This window comes from Leptinotarsa decemlineata, unplaced genomic scaffold (assembly GCF_025532065.1).
Source record: "Leptinotarsa decemlineata unplaced genomic scaffold, Ldec_3_MD MMD2_tig00078422_RagTag_RagTag, whole genome shotgun sequence".
Taxonomy (NCBI): Eukaryota; Metazoa; Arthropoda; class Insecta; order Coleoptera; family Chrysomelidae; genus Leptinotarsa; species Leptinotarsa decemlineata.
In genome coordinates this window covers 16,471,143-16,498,157 of record NW_027412747.1, presented here as the reverse complement: position 1 = coordinate 16,498,157, position 27,015 = coordinate 16,471,143, and the positions used below count along the sequence as shown (strand labels likewise).

The following is a 27,015-nucleotide window of genomic DNA, read 5'->3' as shown; positions in this document are numbered from 1 at the left end:
AAATAATATTAATCTACTTCAAAGATATCGAATTTTATGTATATTTGGCATTCAAAATGGTTTCATTAGGAGAATTACGTCATATTATTGCTTCATTAGACAATAAATGTAATACATATGAAATCCTAAATGCCAAAATTGTTAAACAAATTTTTGAAACTGCTGCACATGCTATATTGAATCTTATCAATAATTCGCTTTAGACTGGAAAGATCCCAGATCTGCTAAAAATTAGTACTATTATTCCAATTCCTAAATAAATAAATAAAACTATCAGAGCTGAGGAATTTAGGCCTATTAATACGTTGCCGCCCATTGAGAAAGTACTTGAGTATGCTGTTTACAATCAATTGCTAAACTTTGTGAATGAAAATGAGAGTCTGTTTGATAATCAATCAGGGTTTCGAAAAAAGTACTCTTGTGAATTGGCATTACAGAGGTCAATTAACTATTTGATAAACAAATTAGATAACAAGTTTGTAGTAGCGGCATTTTTTAGATTTGAAGAGAGCTTTCGAAACAATCAACAGAAATATAATCCTCGGCAAAATGAAAATATAGGGAAATAAGGGCAAAATGTATGAATGGTTTTATAACTATCTTGAAGGTAGAAAACAAAGAGTAAGAATCAATGGTACAATTTCAAATGCAATATTAAACGATAAAGGAGTACCCCAGGGAAGTATTTTGGACCCCTTACTATTCATTTTATATTTAAATGATATTAATATACATGTCGACTGTGAAGTTATCAACTTGTTTGCAGATGATACTCTATTAGCTTGTAGTGATATAAGTCTGGATGCTGCTGTACAGAAAATGAATGCAATGTTGCAAAAAGTTGACAAATATATAAAAATTAATAAATTGAATGTGAGTAAAACTACTGCCATGATCCTCACTTCAAAATACAAATAAATCAATATAAACCAGATAAATATTTCTATTATGACGAAAATATAAAGGTGAATAATACTGTAAAATATTTAGGGTTTTAACTGGACTGTAATCTCACTTTTGAAGAACATTTTCAATACATACATAAGAAAATTTCGAGAAAAAACTATATTTTTACTCAAGAATTTCAAAGCATCTGTCTTTAAACACAAAGATATTAGTCTATAAAACAATTATACAACCACACTTTCTGTCAATTTGAACAAACAGACACAACTACAAAATATAGGAATGAGAATTATATTGAGAGGAAACCGATACACTCCCATAATTACAATGTTAACAACCCCAAATTGGCTTTCGGTATCCCAAAGACTTTTATACCAGACAATGATATTTGTGCATAAAATTGTTAATGATTTAACTGGAACATATGTTACAAAATATATTTGTTTCAATTATGATATTCACAAATATTACACTAGACATAATCTTGACATAAATATACTTAGAACTAATACCAAAATCAGTATGAACTCAGTATATGTCAAAGGTGTTGATATGTACAACAAATTGCCTCATTCAATTAAATCAGCTTCAACTTTAAAACTGATCTACTGCATCATATTTATAACAAATGCAACTACTACTTATAAGTCATGATTTTTGGAATATTAATCAATTATTTGTTAGTTATAATTTTGTTATTGTATATTAGGAATGTATCCTACTTAACAAATAAATGTTATTATTATTCTAGTTTATTCCTCACCATTTATTGTAAAATTATGTCCTTAAAAAAATAGCGGAAGAATAGTCTCCAAGATAGTTCAATGAACATGAACTTTCAGTACTACTACATATTTACTAATGTTGAAAGCTCTAATTCATTGCCAGTTCCAGTTCTCATAAATAATGTATTTCTACAATGAATAAAAAACAAACTTTGAAAATATTTTTTTTAATTATGTCAATTTACATCTATTTCTTAGATTCACGGGCTGCTTTCCTTTCTACAGCTCGTTTGAGTTGCTGTTTGGTACTCAAGTTGTGCCTCTTGGAGAATCGTTGGTTCCTCAAGAATTTGGCATCCATCTGCAAATGAAAAAAGTGATGAAGCAACGAGCTGTAAAACAAAAAAAAAGTTTGACAAATTCATTTGACACTGATTACTTTTCTCAGCATGCAAGCCAAATAATGACTTAACTGAATTTTCGATACCTCAGGTTATATTATTGCAATTTTCTATAAAATTTTTGAAAACAAAATACATCCATTGTAGTTGATTACGTATCTTTCTAGAACTGTTTTGTGTTTTTTCAATACAAACAACGTTGGGCAATTATTTTTTGCATAAATGTCTGTCAGATATAATTCAATGTCCAGCGAGGTATTAGCTAGGAAAGTAGTTGTTTTCCGGTAGACATTTACCAGAACCCAGACTTCTTATTATATGTCTTCAACACAGATACACTTTTTTTATATTTCATTATGTTTCAATGCCTGTGTCATGGCTCAAGACAGCAATGTTTCGATGCTCCATAAATATTGGGAGTGCTGCTAGGCAACAAGTTTTCATTATCAGAAGAATCACGGAATACAAATTAATTACCAGAATTTAGCTTATTAAAAGAGAGAAGGATAAAACCTCAAGTGCTGCTTTGTTCCCTCCTGTTCATAATAGAGGACATATGCCTCCTCACTCACAAGTGTTTTGGTGAAATTGGGGACACGTGTGAATCGTTATATTCAGTCCACATGCCATTATAAGGGTGTCTGCAATATGCTGTGTAATACCCGTTGTAAGTAGTCCCACTGTGATTCGAAAGTGCATATAGATTGTAACGACAAGGAGCCACATTGTCTGCTGCATAATTGCTCATATCTAATCCTTCTAAAGAAAACTCAATAGCAACATTCAATTTACCTGTGAATCTTTCCGTTGGAAAGAACCTTTTCAAATGAATTACTAAAATACAGGCAAAGTTATGGATTGATAGGGACTTTATGCATTTTCTTCTTTCCTTGCTAATATATGCAAACGATTTTCTATCACACTTATGGATATGGGTTTCCCCTCATCTCTGATACAATTTTCAGTTCATATTTAGTTCAGTTCAATTTTATTAAATGTACTAAATATGATTATATGTTGGTTGAGAATGAATTTAAATTTTCAATGATTTACTGTCAAGTTTATGATGTATACATGTTATGCCTATATCGATCACCATTATGTAATGAATATGTTTTTCTAGAGCGACTAGAAATGCTGTTATTGCAAATCCCTTCCAAAGCACTCATTATAGTTACGGAGGACTTCTACATAAATTTCGAAAATAAACCCTCTAAAGTAACTTCAGAACTAGAAAACATACTGACAATTATTAGGTAACAATGAAGGCTTCAATTCTCTATAATATAATAGGTACAAAAACATTTATAGAAGAACTATAAGGACTGCAAAACAACTTCATTATATGAAAAAAAATGGAAAGGTCTGCAAACAAACAAAAAGAAAGCTGGGTAATCATCAATGACCTCAGGGGAAAAAATAATATTGCTCCTACGAAAACTGACCTAAAATCTGATTGTATTAACAAATATCACTGCACTGTGGCACATAACTTATCCAAAGATATGAAATCCAATATTAATCCCTTAACTTTTCTTAAAGACAAATCAGATTCAGAGAAGTTTTTTTCATGCCTACGGTTGTTATGGAAATTAGAAAAATTCTTAAAGAAATAAAAAATTCAAACTCAGCTGGTTGGGATGACATGAGCATAAAAGTATTTTACTAAGTTGCCCAACTCCGCTATCACCGCTTTGGTGGAAGCTATAAACACAAGCTTCATAACGGGTGTATTTCCGGTATGTTTAAAAACAGCCATTGTTATTCCTTTGCACAAAGGAGGCGACACTAACAATCCTGCCAACTTTAGGCCCATTTCTATGCTACCTACCCTTGCTAAAATCATAGAAAAACTTGTTAAACAAAGAATTATGATGTTTGTGAATAAGCATATTATTAGTAGCAGTCAGTTTGGATTTCAGAGTTTGAAAAACACAGAAGATGCTATGTTTCATCTACTGGAAAACGTTCATCTCAATTTAAATAATATTGAAATAGCAGAGGCCGGTTTTTGCGATCTTTCAAAAGCTTTCGATTGCGTAGATCATGAAATTCTGCTGCAAAAACTAGAAATGTATGGCTTTAGAGATATATCTTTGAAATGGTTCAGATCATACCTGTCAGAACGTACTCAGAAAGTCAAACTCCCGGACAACATATCCTATCTTCAGTTACTTGTGGTGTTCCACAAGGATCGGTTCTAGGCCCTATTCTCTTCTTGTTTTATATTAACGACCTAGCCCGCATTAATATAACCGCAGAAATAACCCAATTCATTGATGACTACTTTATTTTGGCATTGCAAGAATGAAAGGAAACTGAATGATTTGATCAGCATGGATATTATAAAAATAAAAGACTAGTGTGATGGTAATCTCTTGTCATTTAATATCTCAAAAACTAGCATCATCACCCTCAAGTGCTCCACACTAGATATCTACCTGGGTACTCAATAGAAAACAAAATGTCAGCAAAAGTTCTGGGATTACAAATTTATAAAAATTTAGATTTTGAAGGTCACATAAATAACCTATGCAAAAACATTTCATCAGGATGCTTTGCAGTCAGAGTATCAGCAAATGAATTGGGCACTAATATGGCAAAAAATGTGTACTTTGCTCTCATGGATTCCCACCTGCGATACAGTATCTGTTTTTGGGGAACGAGTTGCCAATACATGTTTGATAGGGTGTTTATACTACAAAAAAGAGGACTTAGAAATATGTGTAGAGTTGGATTCAGGGATTCCTGACGACCTTTATTCAGAAGGCATAAAATCTTGACCTTGCCTTCCATACTTATATTGGAAATGGCATGTCTGATGCAAAAAAATATAGGACGGAAATTTTTGCTGCACCACGACGAAATACCAGAAATAATCTCAATATAGGTATACCGATTCCAATATCATCAAACATTGAGAAATCTCTCATATATAATGGAAAGAAAATGTTTAACCATTTGCCAATTGAGATCAAAGGCATAACATGTACCACAAAATTTAGAAAGTCTGTAAAAAAGCTTCTGATTTCAAAGGCCTTTTATTCTCTAGACGAATTCTATTCAGACAGAAATTTAAATTATATGACCAATTAATTTTAATTATTGTGTTTCAGTACCTACTGGTATTTAAACTGTGATTTTTCAACTTTTTGTTCGATGTTTACATTTAGCTCTGAACTGTATAGTTGACAATGTTTACGAAGTTGATACTTATTTTTATCTTCTTTGCATTCACTTTTATATTTTTATGCTTTATAGTTTTAATATTCTCATACTTACATTTATGTGTTGCATGAGAATATTCATTATTATTATTTATTTCAATATGTGTTATTACTTTCTGACTACTTTTTCACCCCAAAATTCTAAAATCACTAAATGTTCAAATACTACTTTCAATTTGTATAACTTATATTCTTTAAAATAATGAAACTTTGAATATGATATTTTATCTTCGACAATATCTATCAAGTTGTGTATCTTATATTTCTTAGAATAGTAAAACTTTGTCAATGTGATTTCTTCTTCGACAATAAAGTACATTTTGATTTGATTATTTTGATGAAACAGTAGTAATATTATCAATGAAGCTACCGTGTTAGCAAAACACTCTAGAATATGAATTCAATTTGTGAAAATTGCTTAATTATTATCATGGGTGGTTAATGCCATTTTTTTTTAGATTGTGACCTTCAATAGTATACAATTGCGTATCGCAGCAAGGTAGATGTCTACCGCAGTAGCAGACTAAACGTCGGATATAAAAACCTGTAGACCACGGCTAAAAAGCCTGGAAACATTGTATAATTTGTTAGATACTGGCCATGAAAGCCTTCAGACCATGATTAAAATGTAAGTATACAATTAATGGAATTTTTTTGAGAAAAAGTAAAAGAAGCATTCATGTGATAACAGCATTTTGATTGTTTTTCTCTGAATATATGGCATCACTAATGTGAACGACAAAATAATATTGTCCTAGAAAGAAAATATTCCCACCATCAACCATTTCAATAACACTAAAGCCTTTCGAAAATAAACTGACTTTATAGAACCGGACCTATCGAGTCTAGTTCACACGGTGTAATAATTTAGTGACATGAAAAGTCCCTAATACCTAATTGAACTGGATAACTCTTTACTGCCTTCGACTTAATACAAAAAAACATGATGGATGAAATTGAACATAAAAAAGATTTACATTGATTAAATATTTTCCCATTAAGTAAAACCCATATGAGAAATGGCTACTTGAAAACTACCAAAATGAACAAACATTCCAAAATATAATGTGAACTCGCAATCCGTAAAGGAACTGTTTTGTTTCATTCGAGAATAAATAAATTAGCATTTCCTTGGTAACTGCACTTTTGCCTTTAGTAACGGCACCACATAGGAACTTGAAATAATTTGGTCCAAGAAAGAATGTATTCTGACCACCACAAAAGGTATTTCCATTGACCCAAATAAATACTTCCCAGAGAGTGGATTATTGATTGTTCCAACAAGGGATGCTATATACTGATATGCTTCTGTATACGATCACTACACAATACTCACCCCCAGAGTTGATTCATGGCGAAACCTTTTGGGCTTTTTGATTCCATTACGGTGGGCTTTGCGGTCTGAAAAAATTGATGGCGTAAATATAGTAAATTCAAGGGAATCTTACTAATACACTTACTTTGATTATGATTGGTATGATTCTTTGACTTTGCCATAGTGAAACTAGTGCGATAGCTGAAAATAAAATGTAAGGTTAGATTTATGAAAATATGGGTTTTTCAATAATTTACAGCAGACGATCTTAAAATTGAATATTATTTTCAGTGAAATAAATTTATGATGATGAATGTAAACGAAGATAAATAAATTTTTCTTACAATTTTCTTCTCTAACGAATAAAACCGTCAAAAGAGATTTACTTAAGAACTATCCGCCAGAGGGACCTTTGTTTGATAAATAAATGCATAGAACAACAGAACAGTGAACACAATCTCGCGTTTTATTGGAACTATTTTGATATACTTTCAAATTTTGACAGTTTTTTGCAATAACTCTTACTGCACTTACAATTCCCGTCACATTTATGCCTTCCATTCCTCTTCATGTTCCTACTCTCCATTATGCTCAAGTCGATTGAATTTTTGGAATGGTGAAATGAGGAAAATCGAAGTAAAGAAAGACTATTCTTCGAAATGTTTGTCAAAATTGTTAGTACTATCTTATAGTGTCGATGTTTCTCGAAGTTTCTTTGCTGTAAGTAATTTTAGTTGTTCTACCGATATCGGTAGTCATTGAAAAAAAAGTTGTTCGTTATCTCTCTCTGCAATGTCGAGCAAAGATAGCGAATATCTTCTGGTGCTAATCACATAACTTGTAAATTTATGTATTATATAAATTTGTGAGTCCTATAGGAGTAATCTTTCTATCTGCGACCTCACTATCAAATCAGGTGAAATATCATCTCGGGAGAAAAATCGAATGTTTTTTCCGTACTGAAAATATAATTGAGAGACATTCGGGTTTTCTCTTGGTGTGAGAGCTCACCGGATTCAGAAATACAACCTCTGAAATATGATTAGTGCTGACAAAATGCACCCACCATTTTCTCTTTCTTATGTTATTGGCCCTTATTTTCTACGAACATTTGGCCAGCTCATTAGTGAAAATGCAACTTTGTCTGATTTTGAATGTTGAATCCCCAAGTAGAACTTTTCTCCCTTCAGGGCAGCGTCGAAGCATTTCATAATCCGTAGATCCGTCTCGCATAAAAAAACCCAGGATCGATAAATTTAAAGTAGGATATCTTTTCTGTGGAAGCAATCACATTTTTTATATTGACAAGGATTTTTAAACCACATGAAGGTTATTATAATGATCTTTCGAATCCATATTTGGTTTCAAGAAACCTAAGATGATATATTCTTTCAATGTATCTGTAAATTTTTTCCCTGCAATGACCTCATTAAAGACTTCCAATAACTTCTCCTTAGCAATTTCCGGCAATTGTTTCAACATAATACTGTAACATGACATCCTAGTGGCTTTCACCGACTACCTACTAGGTCTCTAGTCACTTCCATTAGAGCTCCGAGTTCCGCCAGATGGCATAGAGAGAGAGAGAAAGAAGCGCGCGACACACAGCAGGGCAGCTCCTTACAGTCCTGGCTATACAATTGTACGAATTGCTACACAATTCAATATTTTTTCGTACATGCATACCACATTGACGAAAAGCATACATTTTGACTTAATTTGGTTTTGCATTACGTCATTGATTCGAACGAGGCCACGGTTATATATTTACAAATTTCAATCACTTCGTCCTTCGATAGTCGAATGATCTGTCTATTTCTGTTTACCGTCTCATTATGATAGGCGTGTCCCGCGTGTCTGTCTTCCATAGAACTCATAGATGTCATAGATCACGATCACGTCGATCACAGAGCACAAAGCACTTAATTGTCAGATCAGTCAAATGTCAAATCTGTCGAAAACCACTGGCGCTAAAAGAAAAATAAATTCACAGTAAGAAAAGAGAAAAGACGAATTTTAAATAAATATTAATGAATGGTAGTTGGTAGTTCGAACTGTTTGAAGCCTGAAATGAATGGAATGGTATGTAACCAGTCATCATGCATTTTAGAAACTGTTTTATTTTTGAATACGTCCTTTATTTTTGTTTTTACAATAAAAAATTTATGTTTTTATTTACTCCCCTCTTTTTTCTATTAGCGGTTGCGGTTTCAATTGCCGGGGTCATTCACCTCACCTCTCTTGATTTTTGTTTTAGGAGACTTCGTGTTGTCATTTGATTCGATACATGATGCAAGCTGAAGCTAGATTAGTGAATGCAGAATTTTTAATTGATAATAATGCACATAATAATCAAATCAATATATTTGTAATAGCCATTTCAAAACTTCCACATACGATGCGTGTCTGCGCATGCCCAAATTGCCTTAATCCATCTTTGCATCATGCAGAAAACTGTCACTTGTCAATCATTCTGATGACAGTGTTGGCAACCATTGATGCTAAATAATTATAGCGAAAAACATACATTTTCATCTGCCATTTTCGTACAATTTTTTTGTCTTGGAGCAGCACCGACACACAGTAGTGATGGGCATAATCGAATTGTGTTGATATTCAAATTATTAGTAATCAAATTGTTTTTATAACAGAATCATTCAAATCATAAATCACTCGCAATGCACAGAAGAATCAGTCAATAGACATCGATACGTTCAGTATGTGAATGTACCTTATTAGATTGAATTGTAATTTTTACTGTAAACTAAGAACAAAATTTCATTTTTATGTATTGAGAATTTGTTTTTTGAGTTTGTGAATTTATTGTTCATTAAGTTCTATGTTAGAATTTTGGAATAACGTTTCATTCCGTTCTCAATTGATTTTGGTACTGGATGTATATTGATCTTATTTCTGATTGTATTATACCCGCCAAAAGTTATTCGCTGTTCTTCTCGATCAAATAACATCGAGCAGAGAATAAGTTTTGTCGGAAATCGATTCGATATTTCGAATTATTGTTACCTTTAGTCGTATTACCGATTATTTTCAATTCGAATCAGCCCATCACTTATACACATTGTGTCAAATGAGTTTGCATTCTTTTTTAATAACATCCTGTCTAATTAATACTAATAAAGTTTTGTTTGGCAATAAAAGTGGTTGCCTTTGCTGAATTACGTTCTGAAGAACTGGGTTACTTGCGAGCCCGCCATTACCATAGCAGCGAAATAACATTTGACAGATATTTGACATGAGATGAGTTGACATTTGGATTTTTGAAAGTTTGTTTGGTTTTGTTCGCGATTATCCCAATAAAGTGTGGAAAGAAGCAGCGATAGTGAGTTTGAAAATGTGCGTTGCAAAATTTCCAATGCAGCAGCTGCTGCTATAGCACAATACAATACAATGAAAAGAGTTCGTTCTACAAAGAAATATAATAAAGAAATGTGTCTCATTAATTTGTTATTCTATACGGTTGCCGAAAAAAATAGTGCACGTTACACGTCCGAAAACAGTTTATTCATCTCGCAGACTTCCAGGACTCTCCTACGGCTCGTCCTAGAATTTTATCTACCCCCCCCAAAAAAACAGTATTTTCTTGACTTGTTACGTAAATTACTCTTATTTGGACAAGTGATCTTTAGCAATTTTTCCCGAAATAGGTATATCATTTACGACAATTTAATCCAGCTTCGAAGACAATTTCCACATAGAGATTGCTGTTGTTTCTTGAATACATTTTGATATAAAATAATATTTTTCTATGCTCACCCATTCTCCGTCATCTGTGGAATAATCAGAATTACCTATACCAAAGACACGCCATAAATTACACTGACAGTATTAACAATTTTTACAAGCATTTCTACAAATACTACTTATAATAAAACATACAATATAAGATTGATTATCAAAGTGTATACTTTCTGGTTTCCACTTTAAAAATATAGGATAGGGAAAAATAAATTTCGTCTGATTTCTACTAAGATTTTTATTCGTTCGACTTATCAAATGACACACTTGACATTTGACTAAATAGTTTTGTTTCAAAATTAACCAACAATAATATGTTTTTTAGCTAACCGCTGATTAGTAACGGTTGACAAGTGGCATTTTTGGAGTATATCTTCAATTGAGTTTGAATTTTCCAATCTTGGCAAAAAAAATCACAACTTATGGTGATGCTGCACGTTCAATCCTGGAATACCTCATTGAAAAACCGCGGTTTTTATAGTGAAAATCATGCAATAAATTGTCTTAATGAGTTTTGATCATTTATGAGATTCGAAAAGTATATCAATGGCCTATTATAACGAGAATACTCTATTTTGAAAACTATATACGGAAGTAGAACAGCTCTAACACAGTGACGTCACTGATAAACCGCATAAACCTCACACCTCTGTGTGATCTTATAATGCTAAAACAGGTTTAGTTAACAAAAACTGTACAAAAACTGTTTTTTTTGTGCCAACGGCATCGAATTAGGCCTTGCTCTGGTCATTTACCTCTTGTTTTTGGTTGTAAATAACTCATCAATTTTCACATGAAGCATCGGGGCTATGCGTCAGGTAGAATGAGAATCAGTCTACTTTCAATTAGACGAATTTTCGCGAGAAAAATATCTGATGGAAGGGGGATTCGAACCTATGGTTTTGGTTCGTGAGTCGGGTGCCCTACTACTTGTATCAATTCATTGCTAACATAAATTGTGGGTATTGAAATTATTGAACCCTTTAATAATATTGTTACGTTTTCCTCGTGGATTTGTCACGAGGCAAATCGGGGTGTGGGTAGGTTTATATATGGTGATCAAATTGAAGTCAATAGGGAATAGGGTATCTGCCAGAAGACTATCGAAGCCGGTAGAATTATTCTCGAAGCGACACGACACCTAGAACGGTCGCGAAGCATCAGTCGAGTTGAGCGCGATCTTGGCCACGTCACAATTGATTTACGACAACCAGCAGCGGCCGGTGTTATTTTTTTTCAGAAGATGATTAAGAACAATATTTGTGCTGCAGTGTGTGAGAGCTAGGTTGAATTGATCATCAAAGGTTCAGAACGAGGCAATGTTGAAACAATGTTTCATATTTTTCATTTGTATATTGCTTGTATTTGAGATGCTTGAATTTCTGGACCTTTGTCCAATTTCTATAACAATGAAAGAATACTTTCGATGATACAAAATGAATGAATATTTTTGACACTATGCCTACGGTTGAAATAATTTTTTCGAAGGACACCATTTTACTTCAAAGCAAAACCCTGTTTTATTTTTTTATAATCTTTGAAATTGATCTTTTTGACATGACATTGATATTTTTGATATGTTCTTCAATATCTCCTAGTTTTTTAGCACTACACAGCGGCGTGTTGAATGGTATGGTCTTCTTGAAATTCTCATAGTCAACTACAAAAGACATTTTCGTTTCATCGTATTCCACACATTGCTTGAAACGATGACCCCAAAGTATATCTGAACTCGAATAGGATGTTCTATTCTGTGAAACTAGTCCTGTTATGTACGAACTGCCCTCAGCAACTGCGATTATTTCAAATCTGTAACGATAAGATTCAGGTGTTTTTTTAAGGAGAAATGTGTTATAAATTCAAAATGTATTTAGTATATGAACACATCTCAAAATCATTGATGACATTATTAAAGGTGAAGACAAGGATAAAAATACTCTCTTGCTCCTCTCGACTATTGAATGGGGTTTGCTACAATTAATTATTCCTAATTGTTATCCACTGTAATACTTTGGAATTAGTTACGGAGTTTGTATCTTTCTGAAGACATTTTTATATGAGAGAAGCCAGCGAATTGTTGCAAATACTGTCGCAATTCTAGTCCATAGGGGAGGTTTTTTGATGGTGACGGGTCGAGTGTTTTTTTAAGGTTCAAAGGAAGCAGATCTTATAGTCTATGACCCTTCATTGGCTGACAATGTGTACATAACGTATGCCACCCTTATTGAACATTGTATATAAAGTCCTGGATAAAACTATCGAATATCTCACATATGATCGACATTTTCGATTAACACATTTTCTTATAAGTCCGAAACATTCTGTGAAATTATATAAACGTTCATTCCCCCATCAAGCTGCAACCCTGTTCAATACCTACTTACATAATATGTACCTTGGTTTACATTTCAAATAGTATTTGATAAGATTGTCAAACACTCTTGTCAACTGTTTGTTCTTGGTTGAGTGTAGGAATACAAATTCTTTCCGGTCGACATTTGTCGTATATGCTGGATATGCCCACGGCAAGTGCATTAGCATCTCAGAAAAAGACAACGATTAGCCCAGTTTTCGAGAGACTGGTGGAGGATCAATTATGGGGTAGGGTAGAATTTCTTATAATTCTTGTGTCAGTAAATAGGGGAAAATTGATGACCGATAGGCGATGAAGACATTGCAGTGGATCACGTGGTACCTTATATACCATTTGTTGGCAATACCGTGTTAGGAATCACACGTTAAAAGGTAAGACCTCGTTAATCCTTAGCTCGCACAAGTTTCGACTTCTGAGGGTTGTCGTTCGTAGGGGTGCGACAGCTGGTTAACGGAAAACAGATTTTAAACAGATTTTAAACAGATTTTTAAACTTTTGTTTCTGAGCACTATAATCCTCTTTTACATGTTGCCAGAGTCACAGCTGAGTATTTCGAAGAGGCCAATTTTACCACTTCACTTTGAACATCACGAAATTTGGATTTCATTTCAATTAAGCTCGTATGGAACCATCTCTGATTGACAAGACAGCAGAATCATCTTCCAATTAAAATACTAAAAGAGCACAAAATGTGGAATAGTAGGAAACAGCAATGATTATATCCGCTTGAAAGCTGTGAGAAAAGCACGTGAAGGAAATACAAGATACTGAGAAATTAATTGTTAACATAAAAAGTTTCATGATGAAACTCAGTAACCCATACATAATTCGTGAGTTGATAAAATCAACGAATACCTATATCTACTTAACTTTCAGAATTAAACTCAACACCTAGGTACTACAATTGAAATCATTATGAAGTATCATAAAATAGGTCGGTTTTTAAGAGCTGAATTATTGTAACAAGCTGCGGATTATGATTATTTAATATCAACAAATTGAACGGCTAATTACCTTGATTGAAGAAAGTCTAAAGGTCGAAATGTCCATAAAGGGCTTGTTTCATCTATGATATGTTCTATTTCCAATGGAAAAATACACAGACCATGTGGTTCAATTTTCATTTGGACCATTTCAAACTCGGTATTGGGAACTTGCTCCTTATCTATAAAATACAAAGATATGTTTGTCCCACACGATATTTTTCGGTTGAAATCATGGATTCTTAATATGAATCGTAGTTTATCATCTCGCATGCATATCTGAAAAAATCTAACCATAACTTTATGTGATTAAGATTATGATAAAACTGTTAAAAAAAAATAAGAGTGACCATGGAGGTACCTTCACAGAAAATGAGGAAAATTTAGATTGGTGAATCCTCAGAGTAATAATAAGACAGAGTTGCCATGCCTATACCAATACAATACATGTATTTTGAAGCGGGTATCGGACTATCTTTTTCTGTATAACTTATGGATGAGGGGGTGTGGCGGGTAATGATAGGTTATGGAGAATTTGTTTTCATTTGAAGTAAGTTGGACCATAAAACAGTGGCAGTTGGTTTAGTTGATAATCGAAGGAATATTATATTTATAGAATGAGATCAAAAAATGATCATTAAAAACATCAAAAATATCCCCTTTCATAATGTCGGTCCACAAAGACCCCTAGATACCAATTTTGAATGAAATCATATAATAACATCAAACCTCAATCGTAATTATAAATATTTATGGTTTCTAATCGAATTTTTTTTATATCGGACCTCACAAACCGTACCACTTGTTTATCAAATCTCAGAATAAATCACAAATTTCTTCATCTGAATTCATGAAGCAAAGTTCATTACTTTTGAAATTAAGATTTATCATTGTTATTGTTATGAATTAGATCATTTGAAATAATTTAGGTTCAACCCAGTAAATCATGCGCTTTGTTATGAAGCCATACATAAATAAAAATCTAGTAGGTGGTAGAAAAACTGGCCCCATTTTCATAATCAAAAATAATAAATCAGATTTCCTGTAGGAACTAATTGAACAGAATACAATTTCACCTGAAATGATTTATTTTATGAATATATAATATCCCTCCGATTATCAAGTAAACCAACCGCCACTGTTTTATGGTCCAACTTACTTCCCGTAAACAAACAAAGTTATGCTGCCTTCAATGTAAGGATGGAAAAGGCCTCATTATTGTCTTTTGTTACTCTGAGGGTAAATCAGACTTCCCTATAATTTCTGTGATTTTGGTCTACTGCGCTGTAAGGGAAGCAAATACCATAAAAAAAAGAAGAACATGTGACTTGTTTTGAATCTCAGAGTAATAATAAGAGATGGAGTTGCCATGCCTATTCCCTCAGAGAATAAAAAGATATAGAGTTGCCATGCCTATACCAATACAATATATGTATTTTGAAGCGGGTATCGAACTATCCTTTTCTGTACAATTTATGGGCAAGGGGGGTGGCGTGTAATGAGGGGTTGTGAAGAGTTTGTTTACATTTGAAATAAGTTGGACCATAAACCAGTGGCGATTGGTTCAGTTGATAATCGGAATCATTTCGGGAGAAAATGTATTCTGTTTGAATAGTTCCTACAGGAAATCTGATTTTCATTAATGATTATGGAAATGAGGCCAGTTTTTCTACCACCTACTAGATTTTTTTTCATGTATGGCTTTATAATAAAGCGTGTGGTTAACTGGGTTGAAATTAAATTGTTTCCAATGAACTAATTCATAACAATAATAAATGTTAATTTGAAAAGTAATGAACTTTGCTCCATATAATCAGATGAAGAAGTTTGTAATTTATTCTCAGATTTGATGAACAAACGGTACGGTTTGTGTAAAGAATTTTCGATCAGAAATCATGAACAGTTATAATTACGATTGATGTTTGATATTATTATGTGATTTAATTCAAAATTTGTATCTAGGGGTCTGTCAACGCTACTTTCATTACATGAATTAACATATAATTTCTGTTGAATCACCAATAATATAAATATTTTGTCAATAAAAAGGTCATTTTGATAATTCTTTGTTTTCCTTCATGAGTATATCCTGATACCTTGCAAAAATGGTCCCCTCGAATAAAAACAGTTATCTACTGTCAGGTTGTGGTTAACTGGGTTGAAATTAAATTATTTCAAATGAACTAATTCTTTACAATGATAAATGTCAATTTTAAAAGTAATGAACTTTGCTTCATATAATCAGATGAAGAAATTTGTAATTTATTCTCAGATTTGATGAACAAGCGGTACGGTTTGTGTAAAGAATTTTCGATCAGAAATCATAAACAGTTATAATAACGATTGATGTTTTATATTATTATGTGATTTAATTCAAAATTTGTATCTAGGGGTCTGTCAACGCTACTTTCACTACATGAATTAACATATAATTTCTGTTGAATTACCAATAATATAAATATTTTGTCAATAAAAAGATCATTTTGATAATTCTTTGTTGTCCTTCATGAGTATATCCTGATACCTTGCAAAAATGGTCCCCTCGAATAAAAACAGTTATCTACTGTCACGTTATGAACTTACCACAGCAGCTCTACTGAATATTGACGAAGTTGAACTGGAAAACGGTTTAGATATTTTAATGTACACTGTGCTAATTAGAGCACCCTGGATAGCTACACTAACTAAAGACTGTAAAATGAATAACATTGTTCCTCCTTCACAATATTCTGTGGGATAGCGATATCCATAACCAATAGTTGTGATCGTTTCTACACTCAGAAGAACATAACCTAAAATCAATTCAAATTTATATACATATAATATTCAATACAATACAATGAAAATTAATAAATAGTGTTTCATGATCTTTCTTATTTTGGTATCATTGAATCGGTAGACTTTCATCAGACGCTTCTTGATTGTAACCACAGATATCTCATTACCTATGTCAATATTATGGTATGTTTTTCTTAATAACAGGTACAGGTTTTTTATGCTATTTTCGAAACGTCCTGTTGATTTTACTAGTACTCGAGCGAAATAAATTTTTTAATCAATATTTTGAGTATACACTCGTTTACGGTTTGGTTTTTGAATCTTGTTTGTATCTTATTTGGTTGAAAAAGTATAGCCTATCGAGTCGAGCTTTTTTTTTCAAGGACAAAACACAAGTACTACCGAAAAATCCTTAAGTCGCTCTAAAAGAGGTACCTGTGCGAACGTAGCGATTCACATTGGATTTGAATCGCTGAAGACTGAATCCATTTGGAAAAACGTTCTCAGGAAGTGTATTGCATATACACGCAGTTCTCCAAATGGAATAGTTCTTAAACAGTGAAGTTCGAGGATTACTAAGTTGAACCTCAAAATGATGAGCAGCTACAGTTCGTCGCGTATTTCTGATATGTACCGCTTTTGGTGGAATCAAATGTGCGAAGTCACTTGAACACCTCCCGTGAAAGTATCTAAGAAGAGAAACAAATCTCCAACCTTTCTCGATAATCCAGACAATCAAGGTTGCAAGTGATGATCGCGTCTCCAATCAGGCGGATGGAATCCAGCAGCATCAGGGTATGCTTAGGGCGGACCTCCATACATGATAACAATACTCCAAAGAAGGTCTGATCTGAACTTTATAAAGCATCAAAAGTTGCTGAGGTGTATACAGTTTTCTGGTTTGGAACAGTGTTCCAAGATTTAGAGAAGCAGTCTTTGCAATTCCAGCGACATGATTGTGTGCCAAGACACATTGGTGTCCATTTCAACCTTCAACAAACTTATCGAAGCAGAAAGCGGAATTGTCTGACCTGACATTATTATATCCGGTTCGGATACATTTATCTTTTGGAAAATACCGATGGCTGGGTTTTTGTGATATTGAATTGAACCTGGTTACTTTCACCCCAATTCGAAATCACCTCTACATCTTCATCAAGATATGCAACCTACTGCTGCCGATGGAGATGTGCATTCGCAGCTGATGTCCTGGTATCCAAATGGAATGACGAGAAAATTATGCTGTCGTCAGCAAATCAATAGCTGTAGTATGTGTGATTGATGACTTGTTTACTTTATGGTAATTCATGATCACTTAAATGAAATGAATAAAAACACTTTTGTTTGAAGGTGATTGACAATGTTTCGTGATGAATTTCACTAGTTCGGACTTCCATTGTCTACTATATAAAATGATTTGAAATCCCTGAAACAAGTAAAAAAGAATAATTAAAAAAGAATAGTTGAAAATAACAATTATATTAAGCAACAATAAACCTGAAATGAAATGATAGTGAAGTAACCTACAAGTAAAAATATAATAATTGAATAAATAAAAATTAAAGGAATGCAAAAAGAAAATAATAAAAAATAAAAAAGGTGTAGAGATTCCAAGTCACGTTAGTTCACGACGTTTCGATTGTTGGTATCTACAATCGTCTTCGGGTGATGACTGGACTGATTCCTCCGAGAGATGACTATTTTATAGGTCGTTGAAATACTTTCACTTTCTCTACTTTCCATTTTCCGCTTCACTGATTCCGTGAGAGATGACCGATTTGGCGGGAGTTGGTCATTTTCCGTTTGATGATGGGTTTCCATATGTTTCGTATATCTACGCTGGCCTGGCTGAATACGTTGTTGGACAACATGTATGCGGCTTCCTTAAATTTTCTCCTGAACCAATGTTCCTCTCTGTGCAAGATCTCAGCAAGATCTTCAGCTTCAGGTTCAGGAGAAAATTTAAGGAAGCCGCATACATGTTGTCCAACAACGTATTCAGCCAGGCCAGCGTAGATATACCAAACATATGGAAACCCATCATCAAACGGAAAATGACCAACTCCCGCCAAATCGGTCATCTCTCACGGAATCAGTGAAGCGGAAAATGGAAAGTAGAGAAAGTGAAAGTATTTCAACGACCTATAAAATAGTCATCTCTCGGAGGAATCAGTCCAGTCATCACCCGAAGACGATTGTAGATACCAACAATCGAAACGTCGTGAACTAACGTGACTTGGAATCTCTACACCTTTTTTATTTTTTATTATTTTCTTTTTGCATTCCTTTAATTTTTATTTATTCAATTATTATATTTTTACTTGTAGGTTACTTCACTATCATTTCATTTCAGGTTTATTGTTGCTTAATATAATTGTTATTTTCAACTATTCTTTTTTAATTATTCTTTTTTACTTGTTTCAGGGATTTCAAATCATTTTATATAGTAGACAATGGAAGTCCGAACTAGTGAAATTCAAAAACACTTTTGTCTGCATAGCATTGGTAGATAATGGGGTCAAACCCGAAACCTGTCATATAAAGAAAAATTACCAGTGGTATTTAGACACAAGTGTTTTTATTCATTTCATTTAAATAGCTGTAACATGAAGTACCACTCAACACCACAATTGAAATAATCTCCTTTCATCGTAACAACCTGTGAAGAGTCGAGTGTCAGTCATATTGTTGTAAAAGATGTCCTAAAGAAAATAACGCCAACTGCCACTGGTAGCCATAAACCAATTATGACGTTGCTGAGAATGCGCTCAGTTTGACCTACATTTCGCGGAATGTTCCAGCGCCTTCGATTGCCAAATATAAGCGCTACCCACTCGCCCATCGAGACAGTCAAGTGGAAGTTACAGTGCGGTACGCGAAGCGATCAAGTAAAGCGATATACATTCGAATAATAATTGAAGTGTTTGTTGTATTTGAAGTGAAATAAAGTTAAGTTTGATTATTGTTCAGTGTAGTCAATTATTGGTCAACTTACGGGGAAAACCCCGATAACAATATAGTAATTTCGAACAAACTACTATCAGTAGTTTGATCAAGGATATTTTGCAACTTTTTGCAATGAATCGATCAGATTATTCCGAACAAGTTGCACTCATGAAGGAATAAAAAATATACAGCTTGTCATGTTGGTAATCCGGAAATAACTGGTCCTCTCACACTGATAGTAAGCTCAATAAATTGCAAAGTTTTCGCAATCAATTTCAACCTGCTGCTGAAAAAAATTCTCTTCAAAGAAATATGCGACATTTATGACAGTGATAAAACAGTCCGGGGTCACACCAGTTAAATCCGAGGGAGAATTCCGTTGGAAGTCGTTTCCGACAAATGTACATTGAAAATATTCTAGCATATTACTTAGTGCTATTGTGTTGGAATAGTTAACTTTTTGGCCTCCCGAAAGCCCCGATATGAACCCAGACGAGTATTCGTGGGATAAACTAGGACGGTGCCATAGTTTATTCCTCGAAGTCTTGCGGTTTTTGTTGCTCTTGTTGAGGAAAGGAACAACTTTCCTCAAGAAATTTGGTCTTCACTCATGGCAAGGGGGAGACAACACCCGGTATTATTTGCAATTGTACTCGTATATACTATTACTATTTTGCTGTTACGATTTTTGTATAGCCGTTCCGAGACAAAAATGCTTGATTTCATCAAAGTACATTTCAAAGAAAGTTATTGATAATTCTAAACCCTCAATCTTTTGAAATCAAAACGTGCGTCAAGAAGAGTGTTATAGTTCGGGGATTTCGGAACAGTACTTGATTTGAATATATTCTAGACAAGAGGTTCCAGTTCTACCTTTCTCTATCTTTTGAACAAATTGAGATAGAGGCATCATTCAGAAACCAAACCAGAAAATTGAGGTAACAAGTCATCAAAATATCAATCCTTCTCGAGTACTGGTGTAACCCACAGGGTTTTTTGAAAATGGCATTGAAACCTCTACTTGTTATTCGAGAAAAAGAGGCCAAACCCCTTTGGTCATCAGTGTCATAATACCAACGAATTGTTCTATAGAATAAAAAAGGAAATGCAAAGTGTTTGAAATATCTTGCGCTATTTATGAACTTGGCAAAGGCTTCCAATGCTGTGTCGCATGAAATCCTACTACAAAAAGCGTGTAAGTTTTATATTAGGTATTTAAAAAAAACAATCACAAACTGTTGAAATTGGTAGCAAGCTCAGTGTAATATTACAAATCAATGTGGGTATACCCCAGGGAACAGTGCTTGGTCCGGTCCATAAACGCAATAACGCAGGATAATAAATTTCATGGTTATATAAAGTGTTATGTTGGTGGGACGGCCATGGTCTTCACTGATAAAGTCTATAAAACTTCCGAAATTAATGTGAAAAAAATTCTTCTCTGGTTGAATAATGATTAATTGGGTCTGAATGTAAAAAAACCAAAATGGATGACTTTGTCACTCAATTCAGATGATCAGCCGCATTTTAATGAACCTCAATTGGACAAAATGACATACACAAAAAAGTTTCAATTGCAAATGCGCGGTTATAGAAGGAACATTAGCTACATGTGTTTAGTATGGATCTTTCTGAAATTTAGCAACTATGTAACTCATACAAAAGTAAGAGCTAGAGCAGCCGTCAATCTAAATATTGAAATACCACTTTACAAGAAAGGACATACACAAAGATTCGTGTTCTATTTTGGTACAAAACTGTACAACCTACGTCCAGTAGAATTGAAAACAAGTAATAAAATTAATGAATTCAAATGAGTTCTCAAGCGATTCATAATTGAAAACTCAAAAAAATTGACATATATGTAAATAAAAAAGAAATTCCCTACATTAGATATCGGTTCCTATACCATCTGAATCTTTTTTCATACAAACATATACTTAACTTATATCTACTCCTTTTTGTTTCCTCTATGAGTTTAACATATTTTTTCAATTATATTATGTTTTAGTATTGTCATATTGTTTCTATTCCATAAAATGTACATACATAACTCTTATCTGGGTTAGTAATATACACAATACAGACATTTCAATGCCTAGGTGAAAGTTACTCATACAAGATAATTGAAATCTAATAATTATTTATGTCATATAACAAATTTTATATTATCGTGGAAATAAACTTGATTTGATTTGATAAAAAAAAATTGTAGCAACATATTCTGAGTGCCAGTTTTTTATACCTCAGTATTGTACATTTTTCACTATTATTTCGTATTGTTCATAACGAACAAGTTATTGAAATAGTATTAAATGATATTTATCTAGTAAGTAAAGTTTTAAAACATGTTGGATATTTTCTTTGATCTTCACTGACTCAGGATGGGAAGAAAACAACTTGTTGCTAAACAGAAAAACTTGTTTGTGCAACTTGTTCAATAACAATGTTCTGAAATAGTTGCCTAGTGTAAATGCGGTTAGTTAGGGCGTAAGTATGTTGATAAAATATTTGCAATTTCATGTAAAAGCCTGTTTTGAATAGTGGCACATTAAATTTGATGTAAATTTTTTTTGTTTACGTAAATTACCTGTGAAAGATCTGGTATTCACTACGCACGGTGTTGTGTTGTTCTCATCAAAGTCCCCACTATTGATAGCTAAAATCCACCACAGTCCTCCAAATAGTAGAAAAGATGCATAGTTTACTAGGACCAGGGTAAAAAGAATCCATCTCCACTGAATCGTCAATAGTGTATTGCCAAGATCTTTTATGTATGTCAAATTCTTTTGTTGACGTTTCGTCAAGAAAGTATTCAGTTTCCCTGATTTGCCTACGATCCTTGACAAATTGAAGTATCTTCTCAAAATCGGTCTGGATTTACTGTAATAATGAATATTTGCAGGAAATTTGAAAGTATTTGTACAATGAGAGCAATAATTACAATGGGTTATTCAAAAAGTCTACAATAATAACTTCTTAGGAAATGAAAAAACATGCTAGTGATACTTAGTAGAGGAAAATTCGAAGCTCTGAATCTAACATAAACAATTCTATCACACATCAGTGCTGCAACATGTTCCTCGATTTGCGTTTGATCAACCAAGTTGGAATCATCAGGAGATGAAGTATATTAATTCCCCAACTCTTCTTCTAGATATATCTGATAGCGCGAATCCTCATTTCTATAAGCGCATCCTATCTTTAAATTTAAATAAGTGTGTGTGAGATATCATGGACATTTTTCATTCGTTTGAAATACCTATTGATGCCATTATGTGTGGAATATAACGTTGTTGGTAATCATCGACCTATAGTGCTTGCCGTTGACAGTGATGGCCTGACCAACGTCGGTCTCAAAGAAATATAGATACAAACTAATCGGCTTCGTAAAGAAGCTGAGTTTATATGATCAAGTGTGAATAGGTGTGAGCCACAATAAACCCTTGCGGGTTGCGGTGGAGGGTCAAATATACCCACTCACATTTGATCTAACCTAACCCACTCATCCAGAAATGGGCCTCATCGCTGAAGATGATTTGAGTCATCTATTTTTTTAAGGGCGAAACACAAGCACTACAGGAAAATCCTTTAGGCGCTTTAAGAGCGGTGTCTGTGCGAAAGTAGTGATTCACATTGAATTTGAATCGCTGGAGATCAACTCCATTTGGAAAAACTTCCTCAGGAAGTTTATTCCATATAAACACCGTTCTCCAAATGAAAAGGTTCTTAAACAGTGATGTTCGAGGTGTACTGAGTTTAACCTCGAAACGATGATCAGCCACAGTCCGTCGGGTATTTCTGATATGTACCGTTCTTGGTGGAATCAAATATGCCAAGTCACTTGAACACCTCCTGTGAAAGTATCTATAGAACAGGGACAAATCTCCAACCTTTTCTCGATGTTCCAGACTATCAAGGTAGCTGGATGGAATCCAGCAGCTTCATGGTATGTTTGGGGGCGGAGTTCAATACATGAGAACAATACTCCAAAGAAAGTCTGATCTGAGCTTTATAAAGCATCAACAGTTACTGAGGTGTGTACAGTTTTCTGTTTTGGAACAGTCTTTCGAGAAGCAGCCTTTGCAATTCCAGCGACATGTTTGTGCCAAGACATATTGGTGTCCATTTTAACCCCCAACAAACTTATCGAAGCAGAAAGCGGAATTGTTTGACCTGACATTATTATATCTGGTTCGGGTTTTTGTGACATTCAATTGAACCTGGTTACTTTTATCCCAATTGGAAATTACTTCTAGATCCTTATTACTTTTATCCCAATTGGAAATTACTTCTAGATCCTTATTAAGATATTGCCGATGTCTTGGAATCCAAATGTAATGACGAGTGTGCTGTTGTCAGCAAAGCAATATATTGGATTCTAGGTTTTTTCCAATAAGTCGTTGGTATACATTACATGTATATTCGATATCATTGTGGTTTATGGGAACAATCACGAACCTTCTGTTCCAAAATAACTAATTAACAACACCGCCAGGAGTACTTTTCCTAGCAGGTCTAAAAATTTTCATTTTTGTAATATGACGTATTCGACGTTTCATTTGTAATTTCAGACAGTGTCCACAGGTAATGCACTTATTAAAATCAAAATTTTCAAACTGACACATTGATTGGTGAATTCATTTACTTTGCTTCATCTTTGTATTTCAGTTATACCTATCAACGCAATAAAACATTATTATAATAATACCGTCTGGAAGACATTTTGATCATTCCCATATTGATTTCAATTCAAGAGCCACCGGTAGACATCTGTTTCAGCCTATTGGGCATCGTCAGTAGGTACTGGGCGGGCGGTCCTAAAATAACTGCGTAAACGCAAGCGAGACATAAGTGGAAATATTTTCCAGCAGCTTGACTACACTAACCTTTCTCGATTTTATATAGAGAGGGAGAGAGAGAAAGGCATTTTTTGAAAATCAGTTTTTCATCTACCATTTTTGGGTATTTTCAACTTCCACAATCTGAAAAATATGAAGAATTTAATATGTATGTATATACACTTGTTTACTTCTTTTTGTCGTGGTACTCAGCTTATTTTACTAATTCTTGAATTTTTAGCTCCCATCATCTTCTGTTGAAAACTTTCTTTTGAAACCGTTCAATCTTTGCTGTTTTTCAGTTATGGAAAATGATATAGAAAATCAGTTTAGTCTTTTTTTTTCTTTGAAGATATGGTTCACAAATCTCCAGTCATAAACATTTTCACCAGTGTATCAAAAAATAAACTCAACTAGTTTTAGTGAGAATAAAAGTAGATGGATTTGTTAAAGATACTATAACGAAACAATCGAAATACAGTGCACTTTTTTCCAGTTATTTTAACATTGAGAGTTGAAGGATACTTCATTTCGACTGTTTTCAATGTTTTCTTTTGTATTCCAAATCACTTTCAAAAGATAAAATAGTGCTAATGTATCACTGGATTAAAAATAATTGGACTTATATGTCTATATTATTGAAAAATGAAACGAATGTACCTATACCTGATTCTTGGCTTCTTTAGAACCAACACTGGATATGACCTTTTTCTGTGAAGTTCGTCAGATTTTTCACAAAATTCATCTAAAGTCACTTTGGTGCACTCATTCAAGACACTGTTGTTCTCTAATCGCCCAGGCATTGTTGCTAGAAGTGTATCTTATTTTAATTTACTATAAATTTGCTTTTGCCAATGTTCGATTATTTTTCGATAAGATACCTTTGTGTCCACTTGAGATTACGATCATTCCATTGAAGTTTCTACAACTTGGATGAAATCAGTACAAGGTTTCAATACAATGATGACGTTATTCGCAGTCAGGGTCTGAGATTGAACATTTCGCAATATCGTAGTCAAGTGCATTTGCTTTTTTGGACCGTGGATGCTTTTACGAATGTTTTGGCATTTCATCACCATCATCATCTGGATTCTGTTATGTTCTGTTTATTTGTTAATCATGTTAATCAACTCATCCAGAAATCGGTTGTTAGACTTCTGGTTCAATTTAATTGAAGTGATTTAAAACGTTTCTATTAGATTCTCTAATAATATCGAGCTTGCTCTATTTCTGTTGCTTGGGAGAAGTCTCACTTATCCTTTTTTTCCAAGGCTCTGGAAAAAACCAGTTTCAAGGGCATGACAGCCATTCTAACAATCTTGTTCCATGTATTAGTTTGTTGGATGTTTGTCATTTTCATCTACCTCCGGTGAGGTCTACCCTCAATGGTGCGAGGTCATTCCATTTGGAACGGAGGTGAAATATCTTGGCATTGTCCTTGATAAAAACTCACCTGGAACGCTCACTTGGAAGAAGTTTTACACAAAGTCAGACTGTCCCTATGGACACATCGAAGGGTTTGTGGTAAAACGTGGGGTTTAGGTCCCAAACAAATTCATTGGATTTATGTGATGATTGTCAGACCAATGATCACTTATGGTGCGATTGCTTGGTGGCCGGAGGCTTTAAAGGCACCACTGATGGCCAGACAGGTCTGGCCATCAGTGGTGCCATCAGTACTACATCATCAGCGGCCATGGAGATCCTTCCAAATCTACCTCCTCTTCACATTTTTCTGGATAAAGAGGCTAGATGGACTGCATGTAGACTTGTGAGCATTGCCAATTGTCACAAATCAATTTAATGCAGAGTGTAATAGACTGTTGGTTGACACTGGAAGTCACAGCATTCTGGGAATGACCTTTGACTTTATGCCTTCAACTGTCAACTACGAACTGCCTTATAAGTACTGTTCTCGAGACAAGAGCAGATAGTTGTTGTTTCACAGATCAAAAACAGCTTCCAGGTGGTGCAGGTGTTTTCAGTCGCAGACCCAGGACAGAGATATCAACCTGCCTAGGAACCTCTGCGACTGTATTTTAAGCGGAAATTTACGGTAGTGAATTGTGTGCGGATAGATTGGAAGAATCCAACCTCATACATAAGTCAGTAAAAATATTCTCAGACAGCCAAGCGACGTTGGAAGCTCTTGGCTCCTATTGGGCAATGTCTAAATTGGTAGCAGCCTAATACAACTCTCCTCAATAGGAAGACAACAGATTCTCTCTGGTCTAGAGTCCTGGCTATACTGGCCTGGAAGCCAATGAGGCTGCTGACTCCCTTGCAAAGGAAGGTGCTGCAAACTAATCGGCTTCGTTGAGAAGTTGGATTGAGTTTGAATAGGTGTGATCCACAATAAACACTTGCGGGTTGCGAATAGACCCACTCACTTTGGACCTAACCTAACCTAACCTGTCTCCGGAATCTTGATACAACCTCATTTCTTGTAGGTTTCCTCTGGATAGTGAATAGTGAGTGAAGGTTCATATATGGAACTGATGATCCGTGTCTAGCACAATCTCCTACATTTTCACTGCCTGTCTTTTTGATGGAATGGAACCTAGTGATGAGTTAACGTTTTTCGGTCCACAAGTTTGCTGTATTCCCAGGCCATTCTTGATGTCACTTTTAGGGTCATCAGTATCACAAACACAGTTTGGCTGTCGGTAAGAATATTGATCTGCTCATTTCGTTGATACCTGACATTTATATTCTTTGTGCATTGCAAGAACGTATATATTTTTGCTCGCTTCCGTCCTATGT

General features: G+C 34.2%; 2 protein-coding genes across 5 annotated transcripts; both read right to left on the bottom strand.

The window, feature by feature from the left end:
• Positions 1-1,842: 1,842 nt before the first annotated feature.
• On the bottom strand, positions 1,843-7,040 carry RpL29 (Ribosomal protein L29). 2 transcript variants are annotated; one of them, XM_023168801.2, is made up of 4 exons: positions 6,919-7,040; positions 6,720-6,775; positions 6,596-6,660; positions 1,843-1,992 (listed from the first exon to the last, which is right to left on the bottom strand). In XM_023168801.2, the coding sequence occupies exons 2-4, from the start codon at positions 6,754-6,756 to the stop codon at positions 1,879-1,881; spliced, it is 216 nt and encodes a 71-aa protein (XP_023024569.1). In that variant the 5' UTR covers positions 6,757-6,775; positions 6,919-7,040; the 3' UTR covers positions 1,843-1,878. The 2 variants fall into 2 exon arrangements, with proteins under 2 accessions (XP_023024569.1, XP_074042121.1); XM_074186020.1 differs by lacking the exon at positions 6,919-7,040 and adding an exon at positions 6,832-6,895.
• A 4,616-nt stretch (positions 7,041-11,656) lies between these two features.
• LOC111512657 (inward rectifier potassium channel irk-1) lies at positions 11,657-25,100 on the bottom strand. Of its 3 annotated transcripts, XM_074186039.1 has the most exons (7): positions 24,919-25,060; positions 24,301-24,396; positions 24,123-24,240; positions 22,002-22,294; positions 16,271-16,479; positions 13,719-13,966; positions 11,657-12,139 (listed from the first exon to the last, which is right to left on the bottom strand). In XM_074186039.1, the coding sequence occupies exons 3-7, from the start codon at positions 24,149-24,151 to the stop codon at positions 11,851-11,853; spliced, it is 1,068 nt and encodes a 355-aa protein (XP_074042140.1). In that variant the 5' UTR covers positions 24,152-24,240; positions 24,301-24,396; positions 24,919-25,060; the 3' UTR covers positions 11,657-11,850. The 3 variants fall into 3 exon arrangements, 2 of the variants coding, with proteins under 2 accessions (XP_074042140.1, XP_074042139.1); XM_074186038.1 differs by lacking the exons at positions 24,123-24,240; positions 24,301-24,396 and having other exon boundaries at positions 24,919-25,099; XR_012468272.1 differs by lacking the exons at positions 24,123-24,240; positions 24,301-24,396 and having other exon boundaries at positions 12,003-12,139; positions 13,719-13,869; positions 24,919-25,100.
• Positions 25,101-27,015: the final 1,915 nt, after the last annotated feature.

What these genes read in the sequence shown, in the direction of transcription:
- RpL29 (XM_023168801.2), bottom strand. Translation starts at nt 6,756, where the DNA reads ATGGCAAAGTCAAAGAATCATACCAATCATAATCAAA. An exon ending in TCATACCAATCATAATCAAA is followed by an intron (nt 6,661 to 6,719) that starts GTAAGTGTATTA and finishes CAATTTTTTCAG; the next exon opens with ACCGCAAAGCCCACCGTAAT. An exon ending in GCCATGAATCAACTCTGGGG is followed by an intron (nt 1,993 to 6,595) that starts GTGAGTATTGTG and finishes TTTCATTTGCAG; the next exon opens with ATGGATGCCAAATTCTTGAG.
- LOC111512657 (XM_074186038.1), bottom strand. Translation starts at nt 25,055, where the DNA reads ATGCCTGGGCGATTAGAGAACAACAGTGTCTTGAATGAGTGCACCAAA. An exon ending in GAATACCAGATCTTTCACAG is followed by an intron (nt 16,480 to 22,001) that starts GTAATTTACGTA and finishes AATTGATTTTAG; the next exon opens with GTTATGTTCTTCTGAGTGTA. An exon ending in TATTCAGTAGAGCTGCTGTG is followed by an intron (nt 13,967 to 16,270) that starts GTAAGTTCATAA and finishes AGATTTTTTCAG; the next exon opens with ATATGCATGCGAGATGATAA.